The sequence below is a fragment of the Pristiophorus japonicus genome, chromosome 6 (assembly GCF_044704955.1).
Source record: "Pristiophorus japonicus isolate sPriJap1 chromosome 6, sPriJap1.hap1, whole genome shotgun sequence".
NCBI classification, from domain to species: domain Eukaryota; kingdom Metazoa; phylum Chordata; class Chondrichthyes; family Pristiophoridae; genus Pristiophorus; species Pristiophorus japonicus.
This window is the reverse complement of record NC_091982.1, coordinates 81507524-81523146: the sequence shown is the minus strand read 5'-3', so window position 1 is coordinate 81523146 and position 15623 is coordinate 81507524. Positions and strand designations below refer to the sequence as shown.

The 15623-nt window shown below is 43.5% G+C and overlaps 1 protein-coding gene across 6 annotated transcripts in view; it reads right to left on the bottom strand.

The window, feature by feature from the left end:
- Positions 1–15623, bottom strand: part of sytl4 (synaptotagmin-like 4) — a 118437-nt gene that overhangs the window by 55640 nt on the left and 47174 nt on the right. For 4 of the 6 annotated variants that reach the window (XM_070882999.1, XM_070883004.1, XM_070883005.1 and 1 more), the window contains 5 exons: positions 13293–13454; positions 12965–13111; positions 10921–11136; positions 5805–5914; positions 4927–5047 (listed from right to left, as the gene is read on the bottom strand). In XM_070882999.1, coding sequence (XP_070739100.1) covers positions 4927–5047; positions 5805–5914; positions 10921–11136; positions 12965–13083 — 566 coding nt within the window. In that variant the 5' untranslated portion in view covers positions 13084–13111; positions 13293–13454. Of the gene's footprint in view, positions 1–4926; positions 5048–5804; positions 5915–10920; positions 11137–12964; positions 13112–13292; positions 13455–13932; positions 14025–15623 lie in introns of all 6 variants that reach the window. The other 2 variants (XM_070883000.1, XM_070883002.1) reach the window with 2 other exon arrangements.

The window sequence follows — 15623 nt, the reverse complement described above, 5'->3', positions numbered from 1 at the left end:
AGGAGGGGTGGAAGCAGAGAGGGGCCCAACAAGGGACCGACGGGATATGGAGGAAAGACGGGGATATGGAGGAAAGACGGGAATGTGGTGTCCCCGGAATGCACCCAGGGGAGCCCATTAAAATTTATACCACGGGTATGTCCATACAGGTAGAAACCAACATGATAAGCTCGATGTCTCGATGCTGGTGGTGGGAGGGAATGGGTAGAGATATAGAGGACCACTGTAGAAAGTGCGTGACGTGCGCAAAATACAACTCAGGGGGGAAAGTAAAGTTCAGAATGGGACATCAGCCCCGACTGAAAGGACTCCGGGAAAACTTTCAGATAGATTTTACTGGACCATAACCCAATAACAAGGGGAAGACACACTGCTAGTTATAATAGACCAGGTTACGAAGTAGGTAGAAGCTTTCGCCACTAGAAATTGTTCATCAGAAACCGTGGCCAGGATCCTAGCAGAAGAAATAATACCCCGATGGGGAATGCCATTGTAGCTAGACTCAGATCCAAGGTACACACTTCACAGGGAAGATAATGAAACAGGCCTGCGCTTTATTAGGGATCAGGCAAAAATGAGACTGCCAGAAGTCTTGGTTACAGGAAGCGAGGACGAAGGACCATATAAAGACAGGATATGGAGGTTTGTGATGGAACTCTGTAAACAGTTACATGACTTAAAAGCACAGGCTAGAGACCAGCAAGTAATCAAGGACTTAGAGAATGACGCTAAAGAACAGAAGGTCTAAATACCCCAAAGTGACCAATCAGGTGATGGTGAGGATGGTAAGGGACACGTGCGCCTGCGTAGTTATAAGGGGTATCAGCAAGTGGAAACATTGGACCCAGTTAAAAAAGCAAGGTCACTAACTAACCAATGACGACCGGGAAATATTGTTTTTTTGCAGGACTCTGGTGCTCGTGGGAACAACGTGGGATAACGCAGCCTCATATCAAGGACAACGGGCTGAGGGATGGCAAGGCCTGTATTACAGGGACTCAGGCGACATTAGTTGTGATAAAGAATCAAAAACACTGATGGTGACGGACGGAGCAACAGTAGACTTAAATAACGGGCATAAAACAACGTAACAAGGAAACAAAACAACATTGGGGATGGGCCAGTAATACAGGACCAATAATTAGTGGGAATAAGACCACGGTGTGTTTTATAATCAGGAGGGACAAAGATACTGTCCCCAGGGGGAGGGGGTGCAGGTTTCACTCAACATCTATGAATGGTGGTGGAGGGATATCTCCCGAGATAGACCCACCAACATGGCCCCACCCACTACTTTAGCAACAGTGAGCATTCCCAGGGCCCCGACCATCACACCCCCAGCGCCACAAACGTGTTCAACTATGAACGCTGGGGCAAAAGAGGGATTGATAAGGCAGACCAAGGATAAGATACACTTCGGGGTACGTCAACGAATAATTACTGTATTCCACCCCCAACTTCTGCGGGTTAAACACTATAAGCCTGTATAAAAACCTGACCCTGCGCGCACTTAAAGGCCCTGAATCAAAAACCATGAAGTTTAATGTGGAAAGGTGGTCAGGTAAAAATCAGGACCATGGAAAAAGAGGGATATGCAGCGGGATATGCAATGGTAAACACTATAGATGATCGAGTTGACATCCTAACACGAACCTTATAGGGATTGTTGGAGAGAAATGTGGGAGAAACTCGCGTGCGGTACCATGACAATCCAGAAATGTAACTGAAGAGAATAACAGTACTAAGAGTCTCAGCATAGATGATGGTTATAAAAATAACCAAGTCGTTTTATGTCGAAATCCACTACAAATGATCAAAGATGACTGGATATGACCAAATGGACGGGTGCACCTCGAGTATCACGCCCCTAACACAGGACTACGAAATTAGCGCTATTCCAGGAGGAAATGGAGATTGATGTGTGAGCAGCACGGCAACTGAAATGAAGAAAGGAACACCTCATGCACCATTATGGGATACTGACTTATGCTTTACTCTGCTTGAAGAGACAGATATAAATGGGTTTATTATAATCCCTGAACTAAAGGAGGAAACCTTTGAGGAGGTTATGCAAAGGCCAGCGGGCCACAAGGAAAACCGATACTCGAACTAAATGAGGAAGAAACTCGACTGAATGGGACACAATGAAAGAGAATTCAACAACATAGAGAAGACCCCAGGTGGAGGAAAGATAGAAGAAACAGAGGATACCCCAGGTGGGCATAATTCAAACACTGAGAAAATGTTGGCTAGAAAGGACTTATACACGAACTATGCTGGACTCAATGTACTGGTTGTAGTGCAAGGGAACTCATCTTGCTAGTATTATCCTGTAAGAAGTGTGACTTACGCAAGAGGCAGGCCCTAGCCCGTACTATAGTTAAAACATTGAATAAAGATAAATTAGATAGTCCGGCAGAAAGGATTTATTTAGTATAACTTTGATGGGAAAGCCAACAGGTAGGTCCTGCAGCTCGGGGAGTAGCGCTACCCAAGCGAAAGGACAACCCTGGAAGCTCACTCATGAGGAATTAATTGGGAAATGGCCTATCTTGGGCATATAGCCAAGGGCCATAAGGGGGGAATTGTAAGAGATATAGAATTGTAGCAGGCAAAGAGCAGACAGATTGGTGGTTACAACACAGTGCTGAAGATAGTGAACTAATCAGTATTAGGAGGGTCTGAGAAATAATTGCCTATGTATGTAACATTAGTTTATGTAAGGATTGCACACTTATAACACATTGGCCCCAAGTTTCCGAAAACGGCGCCTGAAAAATAAAACGCGCTCGATGTCTGCTTGGCGTGGCGCACAGGGGGCGGAGCCTATCACTCGCGCCGATTTTGTAAGCAGGTGGGGGTGGGTACAATTTAAATGAGGCTTCTAGGTGCCGGCAACCCTGCGCGTGCGCGTTGGAGCGTTTGCGCACGCGCAGTCTGAAGTAAACATTGGCACTCGGCCATTTTTAAAAGTGCTGCAGAAAAAGTGAAGATTTGTTTCTTGGACCCCTGCAAAGGCTTGCATTTTAATTTTCTTGATATTTCTGTGTGTGAGGGAGTGCTTTTAGCAGCACTGCTGAATAAATCACCTGCTGAAATCAGTGAGTTCAACTTTTCACTGCTAAACTTGCAGAACCGGTGCCTGCAAATTAAGGACTGTGTGTTTGAAGAAATAAAAGTGCCAATTCAACTTTGCAATGGATCAACTTCCACCAAGAACAAAGAATTTCTTGCATGAGGCAGCAAACCATTGCCTAATATGTGGTGCACCCATTCTGCAAATTTAAATATAAAGATGTCGATGTGGCTGCCTCTCCCTGTCCAAATGGCCTCAGTCAGTCCCCCTCACACCTCGAAGGCTGCTGCTGTTCTTTCTTCGGCTCCCGGCCAGCCACTGACGCCGCTGCAATCCCATGGCCGAATGGCCTCAAGTCCGTCCGGGTGCTGCATCTTCGCGGGGAATGAAGGCCTGCCTCAAGCACCAAGGCTGCTTGCTGCCTGCCCCTGCCGTCGAAACTGACGCCACACCGCTGCCTCAAGCGCTGCTTGCTGCCTGCCCCCGAGACGACGCCACACCCCTGCCTGAAAGGCCTGCCTGAAGCACTTTCACACAGGTAGGAACATGGTTTATTTAATCTTTTCTTTGCTTATAAATTTTTTATTCAGGTTGGATTTATTTGTATAATATTTGTATAAGTATAACTAAGGATTGATTGTAGAATTTAATGACTTCCCTTCCCACCCCCTCCCCCCCCACCTCGTTCCCGACGCCTAATTTGTAACCTGCGCCTGATTTTTTAAAGTGTAGACAAGGTTTTTTCAAGCATACAAAAATCTTCACTTGCTCCATTCTAAGTTAGTTTGGAGTACGTTTTCACTGTGGAAACTTTCAAATCAGGCGTCAGTGGCCGGACACGCCCCCTTTTGAAAAAAAAATTCAGTTCCAAAGTGAAACTGTTCTACCTGACTAGAACTGCAGAAAACTAAATGTGGAGAATTCCGATTTCTATGATACTCCGTTGTACACCAGTTGCTCCTAAAAATCAGGAGCAAATCATGTGGAAACTTGGGGCCATTAAAACTATATGGTTAACCTTAGTAACACTTAACAAAACAGCAAAAGTCAGCAGTTACAATTTTGATTAGAAGTCTCTGAGGAAGAGATAAGAAAGCCAGTATCTTGGGAACAGTTACTTCAGGTGTCATATAGGCTATGGCAAAGTGAACACAGAACAAACACAATTAACATATGATGGAAGATGGACAATTGCATGTACCACTCAGAGCCAGTCTGATAAGAGTCGACAAATCAATGTAACTCCACTGATAGCAATAGATCTATCGATGATTTTGTAGGAGGGTAAGCTCTTCTCCAAAACCTGTATAAATTATACTTGACATCACTTGTATTTTGAAGGTTCAACAATTGAACCTTTCTTTGCATTTGCTCAAAATAAAGCTGGTTAAACTGAAGGTTTTGTTTGTTTAATTTCGTGGTTGTCATGCGGCGGGCGATGGGCGAGGTGTCGATTACCTATATCAGGTAGTCCGTCCCGAGGGAGAGAAGTCTTCCTTTTACCCCAACAGAAGGGCAGGTGTTGATTTCCTATATCAGATAGTCCGCCTCGAGGGAGCGAAGTCTTCCTTTTACCCCAATACTACCTTCATCGCTTTTTTTTCCTCCTACAACCTTCAGGTTTTAAACAAACTCATCCTAACCACCAGTTCCCAATTTGCCTCATCTGCTCTTTTTCTATGTCTAATCTTGTTGATGTCCTGTATTATAGCCTTTGCCTCTTCAGTTTGGTTTCTCAACAACAAAAAGAAACAAAATAATTAAATATACAATATATAGATCAGTAGTGGCAAAACAAACTTAATAGTACAAAATAAATCTCAGCTGTGGTGCTATGTGATCACACTCACCTAGAACCCCTGCCTTCATCTCGAGATGGCTTCTGCCTTGCCTTTGCAGCTGTATTTGCTTTAGCCTCATTGGCAAGTGCCTTCTGTAGCAATGCCTGTCCCGCTGTCTCTCGCTTATTTACTGCACAGTCAGAGAAAAATTGGGAGAGTCCAATGTTAAATCATTGTGACAGAATGAAAAACACCTCATCAGCAACAAAACAATAACTTGTATTTATATAGCATCTTTAATATCCCAAAGCTTGGTCACAGAGGGTAGGTTTTAAGAAGCATCTTAAAGGAGGAGAGCAGTAGAGAGGCGGAGAGCTTTTAGAAGGAAATTCCAGAGCTTAGGGCAGAGGTAGGTGAAGGCACGGCCGCCAATGGTGGAGCAATTAGAATCAGGGCCAGAATTGGAGGAGTGCAGAGATCTGAGGGTTGTAGGGTTGGAAGATGTTAGAGATAGGGAGAGGAGAGGCCATGGAGGGATTTTAAAACAAGACTGAGAATTTTAAAATTGAGGTCTTTCCAGACCGGGAGCCAATGTAGGTCAGTGATCACAGGTGAGCGGGACTTGGTGCGAGTTAGGATACGGGCAGCAGAGTTTTGGATGAGCTCAAGTTTACGGAGGGTGCAAAATGGGAGGCCGGCAAGGAGAGCATTGGAATGTGTCTAAAGGTAACAAATGCATGGATGAGGGTTTCAGCAGCAGATGAGCTGAGGCAGTAGTGGAGACATACGATGTTACGGAGGTGGAAGTATGTGGTCTTGTTGATGGGAGCGGCTATGGATCACAAACTCCTTTTGTGGTCAAATAGGATGCCAAGCTTGCGCATTATCCATTACCTCAGTGAGTATGTGTACTGGGCACTGAAAATATGCAGATTTCTTGTACTTACGGCCATATTTCCTCTTCAATGATGCTCTGATTATATCGCTACCAAAATCCATGCTGTGCCGTTTTGCACGGTATTCAAAGAACCAATCTCCAGTCTGTTTCTTTAGCTTTCTGGTGAAGAACATAGGTTATAGTAACCGTGTGGAATTTCACTTCCTTGGCCTTTTAACGATGAAGGCTTGTGTTGACTATTTAATCTGGATTGTACTTTTCAAATTGAAGTAATTCTTACTGGTATTGGGTTCATCTCCAACATCAGTTTCCTGTTTCAGCTCTGAAATGTACTTTCTCCAAGATATAGCATGCTTAGATCATGTTGACATTGGGCAATGCAATCAGTCTCTTCCCAGTGCCTTGCTTAAAATGGCTGCTGGATGACATGCGAGTGGTTTGCAATCAGTTCTGTCAACAATCAGTCATGCAAATCAATTGAAAGACACAGGCACATCATTCAAAACTCACATTGTGGAAGATGGATTCCGCAAAAGCTTTTAGAGATACCAGGAGGGAGGCTTCCACAGTCAACAGAATGCAGCAAAGTCAACCAGTGCCCTATCCACTATATGCCTTTGGGATTAGGAGTAAGTGAAGGTTTGCATGAAGGAAATTCCTCAGGACAAAACGACCATCCAAGATCAATATACTCCAAGCAAGCCGAGACATAGACCTCATTCCTTTTCCTACCACTTGCCAAAGATACGTAAAGTTATTATCAATACCGAGAAGGTCTTCCACCTTAGTGTCTACATCTTTGGACTAATTTTATGAATGCACGTTCTTGGCATGCACACTCTCCATGACTTCTCAGTAAGCACTCCCAGTGACTAAGGCTCCCTACAAGGAGTGTAATTACATAAAATCGGTCCTCAAATGTCCATCATGTTCCAACCCTCGGGCTTTGACAAAGGACCCTGAATCTTGTGTGTCTGAATTTCTTCATACATCTTCCCATCATGGCCTTCTCGGTTTAGAAAAACAAAATAGATTGGCCCTGATGTTTTAGTGTCAGTCAGATTAACCCGAGTTCAATCTTGCTGATTTTCCAGCATTTTTGTTGCAAGAAGTTTATGACCTATTTTTGATCCAGGTACTCCCCCCAATGTCTAATTTAAAAAATACTCCGATGTTTTTTAGAAAAACAGCAAACTATGTAACCCAATGTGAACCTGCCATCTTGGATCTCCTTTCTTCCAGGCATCTCTTCGAGAAACATAGAAACATAGAAAACAGGTGCAGGAGTAGGCCATTCGGCCCTTCGAGCCTGCACCACCATTCAATATGATCATGGCTGATCATGCAACTTCAGTACCCCACTCCCACTTTCTCTCCATACCCCCTGATCCCCTTAGCCGTAAGGGCCACATCTAACTCCCTCTTGAATATATCCAACGAACTGGCCTCAACAACTTTCGGTGGTAGAGAATTCCACAGGTTCACAATTCTCCGAGTGAAGAAGTTTCTCCTCATCTCGGTCTAAATGGCTTACACCTTATCCTTAGACTGTGATCCCTGGTTCTGGACTTCCCCAACATCGGGAACATTCTTCCTGCATCTAACCTGTCCAATCCCGTCAGAATTTTATATGTTTCTATGAGATCCCCTCTCATTCTTCTAAATTCCAGTGAATATAAGCCTAGTCGATCCAGTCTTTCTTCATATGTCCGTCCTGCCATTCCAGGAATCAGTCTGGTGAACCTTCGCTGCACTCCCTCAATAGCAAGAATGTCCTTCCTCAGATTAGGAGACCAAAACTGAACACAATATTCAAGGTGTGGCCACACCAAAGCACTGTACAACTGCAGTAAGACCTCCCTGCTCCAATACTCAATTCCTCTCGCTATGAAGGCCAACATGCCATTTGCCTTCTTCACCACCTGCTGTACCTGCATGCCAACTTTCAATGACTGATGTACCATGACACCCAGGTCTCGTTGCACCTCCCCTTTTCCTAATCTGTCACCATTCAGATAATATTCTGCCTTCCTGTTTTTGCCACCTAAGTGGATTACCTCACATTTATCTACATTATACTGCATCTGCCATGCATTTGCCAACTAACCTAACCTGTCCAAGTCACCCTGCAGCCTCTTAGCATCCTCCTGACAGCTCACACTGCCACCCAGCTTAGTGTCATCTGCAAACTTGGAGATATTACATTCAATTCTTTCATCTAAATCATTAATGTATATTGTAAATAGCTGGGGTCCCAGCACTGAAACTTGCGGTACCACACTAGTCACTACCTGCCATTCCGAAAAGGACCCGTTTATTCCTACTCTTTGCTTCCTGTCTGCCAACCAGTTCTCTATCCACATCAATACATTACCCCCAATACCATGTGCTTTAATTTTGCACACTAATCTCATGTGTGGGACCTTGTCAAAAGCGTTTTGAAAGTCCAAATACACCATATCCACTGGTTCTCTCTTGTCCACTCTACTAGTTACATCCTCAAAAAATTCTAGAAGATTTGTCAAGCATGATTTCCCTTACATAAATCCATGCTGACTTGGACTGATCCTGTCACTGCTTTCAAAATGCGCTGCTATTACATCTTTACTAACTGATTCTAACATTTTCCCCACTACTGATGTCAGGCTAACCAGTCTATAATTCCCTGTTTTCTCTCTCCCTCCTTTTTTGAAAAGTGGGGTTACATTAGCTATCCTCCAATCCATAGGAATTGATCCAGAGTCGATAGAATGTTGGAAAATGACCACCAATGCATCCACTATTTCTAGGGCCACTTCCTTAAGTACTCTGGGATGCAGACTATCAGGCCCTGGGGATTTATCAGCCTTCAGTCCCATCAGTTTCCCTAACACCATTCCCTGGCTAATAAGGATTTCCTTCAGTTCCTCCTTCTTGCTAGACCTTCAGTCCCCTAGTATTTCCGGTAGGTTATTTGTGTCTTCCTTAGTGAAGCAAAGTATTTGTTCAATTGGTCTGCCATTTCTTTGTTCCTCATTATAAATTCACCTGATTCTGACTGCAAGGGACCTACATTTGTCTTCACTAATTTTTTCTCTTCACATATCTATAGAAGCTTTTGCAGTCAGTTTTTATATTCCCGGCAAGCTTACTCTCATACTCTATTTTCCCCCTCTGTCCTCCTCTGCTGAATTCTAAATTTCTCCCAGTCCTCAGGTTTGCTGCTTTTTCTGGCCAATTTATATGCCTCTTCCTTGGTTTTAACACTATCCCTAATTTCCCTTGTTAGCCACAGTTGAGCCACCTTCTCCGTTTTATTTTTACGCCAGACAGGGATGTACAATTGTTGAAGTTCATCCATGTGATCTTTAAATGTCTGCCATTGCCGATCCACCGTCAACCCTTGAAGTATCACTCGCCAGTCTATCCTAGCCAATTCACGTCTCATACCATCGAAGTTACCTTTCTTTAAGTTCAGGATGTCGTCTCTGAATTAACTGTGTCACTCGCCATCTTAATGAAGAATTCTACCATATTATGGTCATTCTTCCCCAAGGGGCCTCGCACAACAAGATTGCTAATTAATCCCTTCTCATTACACAACATCCAGTCTAGGATGGCCAGCTCTCTAGTTGGTTCCTCAACATATTGGTCTAGAAAACCATCCCTTATACACTCCAGGAAATCCTCCTCCACCGTATTGCTACCAGTTTGGTTAGCCCAATCTATATGTAGACTAAAGTCACCCATGATAACTGCTGTACCTTTATTGCACGCATCCCTAATTCCCTGTTTGATGCCATCCCCAACCTCACTACTACTCTTTGGTGGTCTGTACACAATTCCCACTAGCGTTTTCTGCCTCTATGGTGTCCCGCATCTCTACCCATACAGATTCCACATCATCCAAGCTAATGTCCTTCCTTACTATTGCGTTAATTTCCTCTTTAACCAGCAATGCTACCCCACCTCCTTTTCCTTTCTGTCTATCCTTCCTGAATCTTGAATACCCCTGGATGTTGAGTTCCCAGCCTTGGTCACCCTGGAGCCATGTCTCCGTAATCCCAATCACATCATATCCGTTAACAGCTATCGGTGCAGTTAATTCATCCACCTTATTACGAATGCTCCTCGCATTGAGACACAAGAGCCTTCAGGCTTGTTTTTTTTAAAACACTCTTTGCCCTTTTAGAATTTTGCTGTAATGTGGCCCTTTTTGATTTTTGCCTTTGATTTCTCTGCCCCCCACTTTTCCTCATCTGCTTTCTACCTTTTGCTTCTGCCCCCATTTTACTTCCCTCTGTCTCCCTGCATAGATTTCCATCCCCCTGCCATATTAGTTTAAACCCTCCCAAACAGCACTAGCAAACATTCCCCCTTGGGCATCGGTTCCGGTTGTACCCAGGTGCAGACTGTCTGGTTTGTGCTGGTCCTACCTCCCCCAGAACCGGTTCCAATGTCCCAGGAATTTGAATCCCTCCCTCTTGCACCATTCCTCAAGACACGTATTCATCTTAACTATCCTGCTATTTCTACTCTGACTAGCATGTGGCACTGGTAGCAATCCTGAGGTTACTACCTTTGACGTCCTACTTTTTAAATGTAACTTCTAGCTCCCTAAATTCAGCTTGTAGGACCTCATCCTGTTTTTTACCTATATCATTGGTACCTATATGCACCACGATAACTGGCTGTTCACTCTCCCCCTCCAGAATGCCCTGCAGCCGCTCCGAGACATCCTTGACCCTTGCACCAAGGAGGCAACATACCATCCTGGAGTCTCGATTGCGGCCGCAGAAACGCCTATCTATTCCCCTTACAATAGAATCCCCTACCACTATAGCTCTCCCACTCTTTTTCCTGCCCTCCTGTGTAGCAGAGCCTCCCATGGTGCCATGATCTTGGTTGCTGCTGCCTTCCCCTGATGAGCCATCTCCCCCATCAGTATCCAAAGTGGTATATCTGTTTTGGAGGGAGATGACCACAGAGGACCCCTGCACTACCTTCCTCTGGAATCTCATGCATCTAGAAGTGGCTCCATTTATTGCACTGAGAGCCCTGACTTGGGTCCAGCACAGAGCTGATCCAATGTCACATTACCAGGCTGGTGTGCTGTATGCAAAGAGTATCTCCTCCAGGCTTTTCTTCCTTCAAACAAAATACTAATAAGTAGAAGTCACACTCACGATTCCTTGATGCACACAGTGCATTTCCATCCTCCATTTACACTGGTAACGCCACATTCCTGACACACCAGGTGGTTACACTGCTTGCACACGTTTCCACTCTTGACAATGCGGCCGAGTTTCTGCTGGCATCGTGCACATGTCTTGTTACTGTAGTCCTGACTGCCACGTTTTGCTCCCTTACGCCGAATATCCAGCAGCTCATTCTTCAACTTTCTTAAAAAAAGAGAAGTCCAGACACAGTGATTATGAGAAATCATCAGCACAAACCCTAATCTGCATCCTTTCAAATAAAGGAGAGTTACACTGAAAGATGACATGAATTATATTACTAACACCTATTAAGGACAACAGCTGCACCAACTTAATTGCACCTTTAAACATTTTGTTTTGCTTTTTGGATGTGGAAGACACTCCCAAGGCTGCATTTATTGTCCATCCCTAATGCCCTTGGGAGATGGTGATGGGCATTCTTGAACTGCTGCAATTCTCATTACTAGAACCACAATACTACAGCAGAATGGAATGGCAGACGGTATCGTGAGGTCTCTGTATAGACACAATTAACAGAGGCCACCTATATTCATAGAGCGGGAAGGGTCAAATCATACACACCTTCTGATAGCACCTATAACAGCAGGATCGTTCATCTCAGTCAGAGGTTTACAGGGATATCTGGGATGGTGAGTGGGATTAAGGAGGACGCGTTGGTCAAGAAGAGCCACCGATGCAACCTCCAGAAGTGATGCATCAAAAGTCTGAATTTCTTTAACTTGTAAAGTTTAAGTTTAAATTCTAAGAAAAAGTATACACTGATGCAGCCTTGCAAAGGGCAAACTTGAATTCATGCTTGAATTCCCACTGATTTCCAAAAATGGAAGTTGGACCAAGTAATCAGTTATTATGCATCAGAAACCGCTCTGATTGGTCTCAGCTTTACACAAAATTCAACAATATTTTTCTGAGAGACAAATGAATCGCAGGATTTCATCTATGTTCAAAATCCATTTTCAGAGGACTTTGTAGCAAAGGCCAAGATTACACTGAGTCTAAAAGAGAATTTCATCAACGGTGCTGGTGACTCTGTTTTGAGAGACAATATTGAAGTCATGCCTATTGGTCAGTGCTGGTCAGAGTTCCCCGAGTTGTCCAAAAGAATGGCTGAAATACATGTCCACCTTGACCCAACGTCTCTGTGAGAAACTTGATTTTCTTCACTTATTTTACATCAAAAACAAATCCAGCAGCAGTTTCAATTTAGAGACAACTTGCTTATGAATCTCTCCAAAATTAATCCGAGATTGCACTAACAGGCTCATCCTACCCACTGATATACGGATGAGTCATCAAGTGTTCCTTTTATGTTCAAGTTACTTAAGCTGTATGGAACTGGCACTGTGCTTCTGTCTTAAGCATTATGTTATGTTAGCTGAGAGAATAAAATCCTCTTGTTCAGTGTAAAAAATATTGGGGGTGGTGAAATTGGTCTTTGCCAGTAGCGCAAAACAGGCTCATAGCATTTTGGTGCTTGATTTTTGGAAAATAAAATTATGTGCGGTGTCATATTATGTGCGAGCTGCCATTTCATTACTGCCTGTTTTACGCTCCTGACGAAAACTAATTTCACCCCCACTATTTCTTAAACAGGGGGATGTGCGCATGGGGCATGAATCTCCAAAAGAGGGATTCAGCAAAAAAAGTTTGGGAACCTCTGATCAAAGTACAAGGAGCAGGTAACCCTGTACCATTGGTTCCTGCTGACCGGCTCCACGTCGACAATTCACTCTCATGTTGATGCATGAGGAAAAAACATTTTTGCCATAAAAGCATTTTATTGTCATAAAAGTGTTGTCAAGGGAGATATTTGGCATTATTGCTATTTGTCAGTCTTCCCTACATACTATCCTTATGGTTTAAAACTGCTGGTTGGAGGTTGCCTGGGAGCAGAAATTTTGTCCAGAATGCCCCTTGTTGTGGCATCACAAATGGTGGGATTTAGAAGCAGTCAGTAATTTTAGTCCAACGCTTTCTATCTCCTCATTACCTTATTCGCATTTCCTCAAATGTCCGCACCTCCTCATCTCGGTGGAGAACTTTCATGATCGTTTCCTTCTCTTTATCTGTCAGGAATGACAAGTTGATCACCTCCATTTTTTTTGTCATAATGGTTTAATCACCAAAGGGTTGATGTCTGTACAAACCACAACAACTTCTTTCTTAGCAAGTGTGAGCAATAGAAGGAGATTTCAGAATGTTCAATACTGAAACAGAGAGACCATGAATTTAAAGCCTTTGATATTAAAAATAAATTGATTTTATTGAAAGGGGAAAATAAAATCAAAATTTGTAGACAATGCTGAGTATTCACTAACCACAATAGTTCTGACTGATCTGCGTGTTAAGTCTTTAAATCACGAGACTGTCCAGCGATTGTGGTCCAGTGTGACATTGTGTTGCTGTCAATCCACTGGGTGAACTCATTTAACAGTCACCAGTCCGGCTGCAGCCGTTTTAGCATTTCATAAAATTAGATCCTAAAAATGAAACAAATCCAGAATTATTACAATTGCAGAATGGAACAAAACCCAGACATGCCATTGGCTGTGTAATCCTGGCGACGATAGTGAATGTGGATTGCTACAATGTGCTGTACTCAAGGCTGAGAACAGCAAAGTCATCCTAATTAATGCAGTCTTAAGACTATCAAATTGAAAGCAGGACCCAATATAAGATACAGTTATGCCAAAGTCATATAGATGGCACCTTGTACAAACAATACTTTTCTGGTAGGGGCCATAATATCATAAGTAAAGGAGGTTATATTAGGTCCAAGTTTCCCCAGGAGTTGCTCCTTTTTTTTGGAGCAACTTGATTTTTCTGGACTATCTTTTTAGTTGCAATTCTGACCATTTAATTTGTGAGTTAGTGAGTAATGTCATGTAAGTGAGTTAGTTAGGTTTTTTTTAAGTTCAGTTTTTTTTTCCCCAAAAGGGGGCGTTCCCAGCCACTTACCCCTGTTTTAGGCATTTGGCCAGCAAATAGTTGCTCCAAATTAACTTAGGCCAGCGTATGTTGCCACTTCTGTCCGCACAGAAAAACCTTACCTAGAGTTAAGGAATCACGCAAGTAACTACATTTAAAGCACCACGAAGCAGCAAACAAAGTACAAAAAGTAATAAGCAATTATTAACTAATAAAATAAAAGGAACCCTGCACCTATAGCTAAGACCAAAGTAATAAGCAATCAATAAACAACAAATAAAAAAATAGAAGGAACTTTGCACCTAAAGCACCAAAATTAATCAGTAAACAACAAATAAAAAATAGAAGTCCTACTTTAGGGAACGCAGTGGGCCGCCGATGGGGGAGCCCATTCGGCCAGGGCTAGGGACGGCTTGTTTCGGGCCTCTCCCACACAGCCTGTGCGCGTTTGCAGAAACGGCCTGCCAGGAGCTACTGCACATGCGCACAGACTCTACAGAGGTCCCGGCACTGTTTTCAGCACCGGCACCTGGCTCCGCCCCCAATCCATTGGGCCACGCTACGCCACGACCGATGAGAGGCTGGGGAGCGGCCAGAATACGGACGTCTTTTTTCGGCGCGCTTGGAGGCGGACAAAAACGGCGCACCTCAGGTGAGGGCGCCAGAAAAACAGGTTAGGGAAACTCTAGCCCATTTGTCTCATCAATAAACCTGGCTAACCAGCCAACCAACTTCTGGGGTCAGCAGTGGTTTGTTTCTGCATGACATCTCTTAGATCTTTGAGTAAATCTCCAATTCCTTGGACACTTGATTTTTAAAAATGTTTTAAATCTGCAGTTCAGAATGTTTTTAGAAATACCTTGAACAAAGTGAATTGTGCTTTTTTGGGCTGGTGCTGTGTACAAAACTGCTCTGCAAACACTTTAAAGTATTGTATTTTGCTTGTTAACTTGCAAAATATACTTACTGCCAGTTATTTTAATACTGGTGAATTTCGCATATTGGGATCGGACTGAGTCACAATGATCATATCTACCCCAGGTCCCACCCCCAGTCAGGTATCTATATACATTCAAGTTCAACATTGCCAGTTAAATTGTACTCAAACCAATTTTGACAGCAGAGATTAGCAAGCACAAGGACAACACAAACTGCACCAAGAAAAGAAAGGGACTTGCCCTACCCACCGGCCTAAATACCATAATCGTTCTTCTGGTTAAATATGTCCCTCCTAAGTCAACACTAGAACACAATAGATACGTTTCAACAGTAAGGCCATTACTGTGACAAAATGAAGAAAGGAGAACAGCTGGCCCACCTCTTACCTCACATCTTTGCCTGTTTATTCTACACACAATACTCAAACCAGTAGGTGCTAAAATCAGAGTTCAGTACTTAGTGTTGGAAATGCCATCTCGAACAAATTTTCATACCTGATGAAGTTGGCATCGAAACCGATTTATCAACACAACACAACACAACACAACACTAGCTCATTATTGAAAGAGGCTAATTTGTAAAGGTCTTCCAGTGGGTCACATAAAACTGGAGCCTTTGTTTAGTTGTACAGAGGAATGTAATTGTAGTCGATCAGGATGCAGCCAATTCCTACTAACCCGTATCCAAGTAGTGACAACACTGTTTTGGTGCAGAGTACACACAGTCAGCCTGAGAGCAGATGACTCCCAGTCGCTAAACAGCATCCAGGCAGTAGTAAGCCT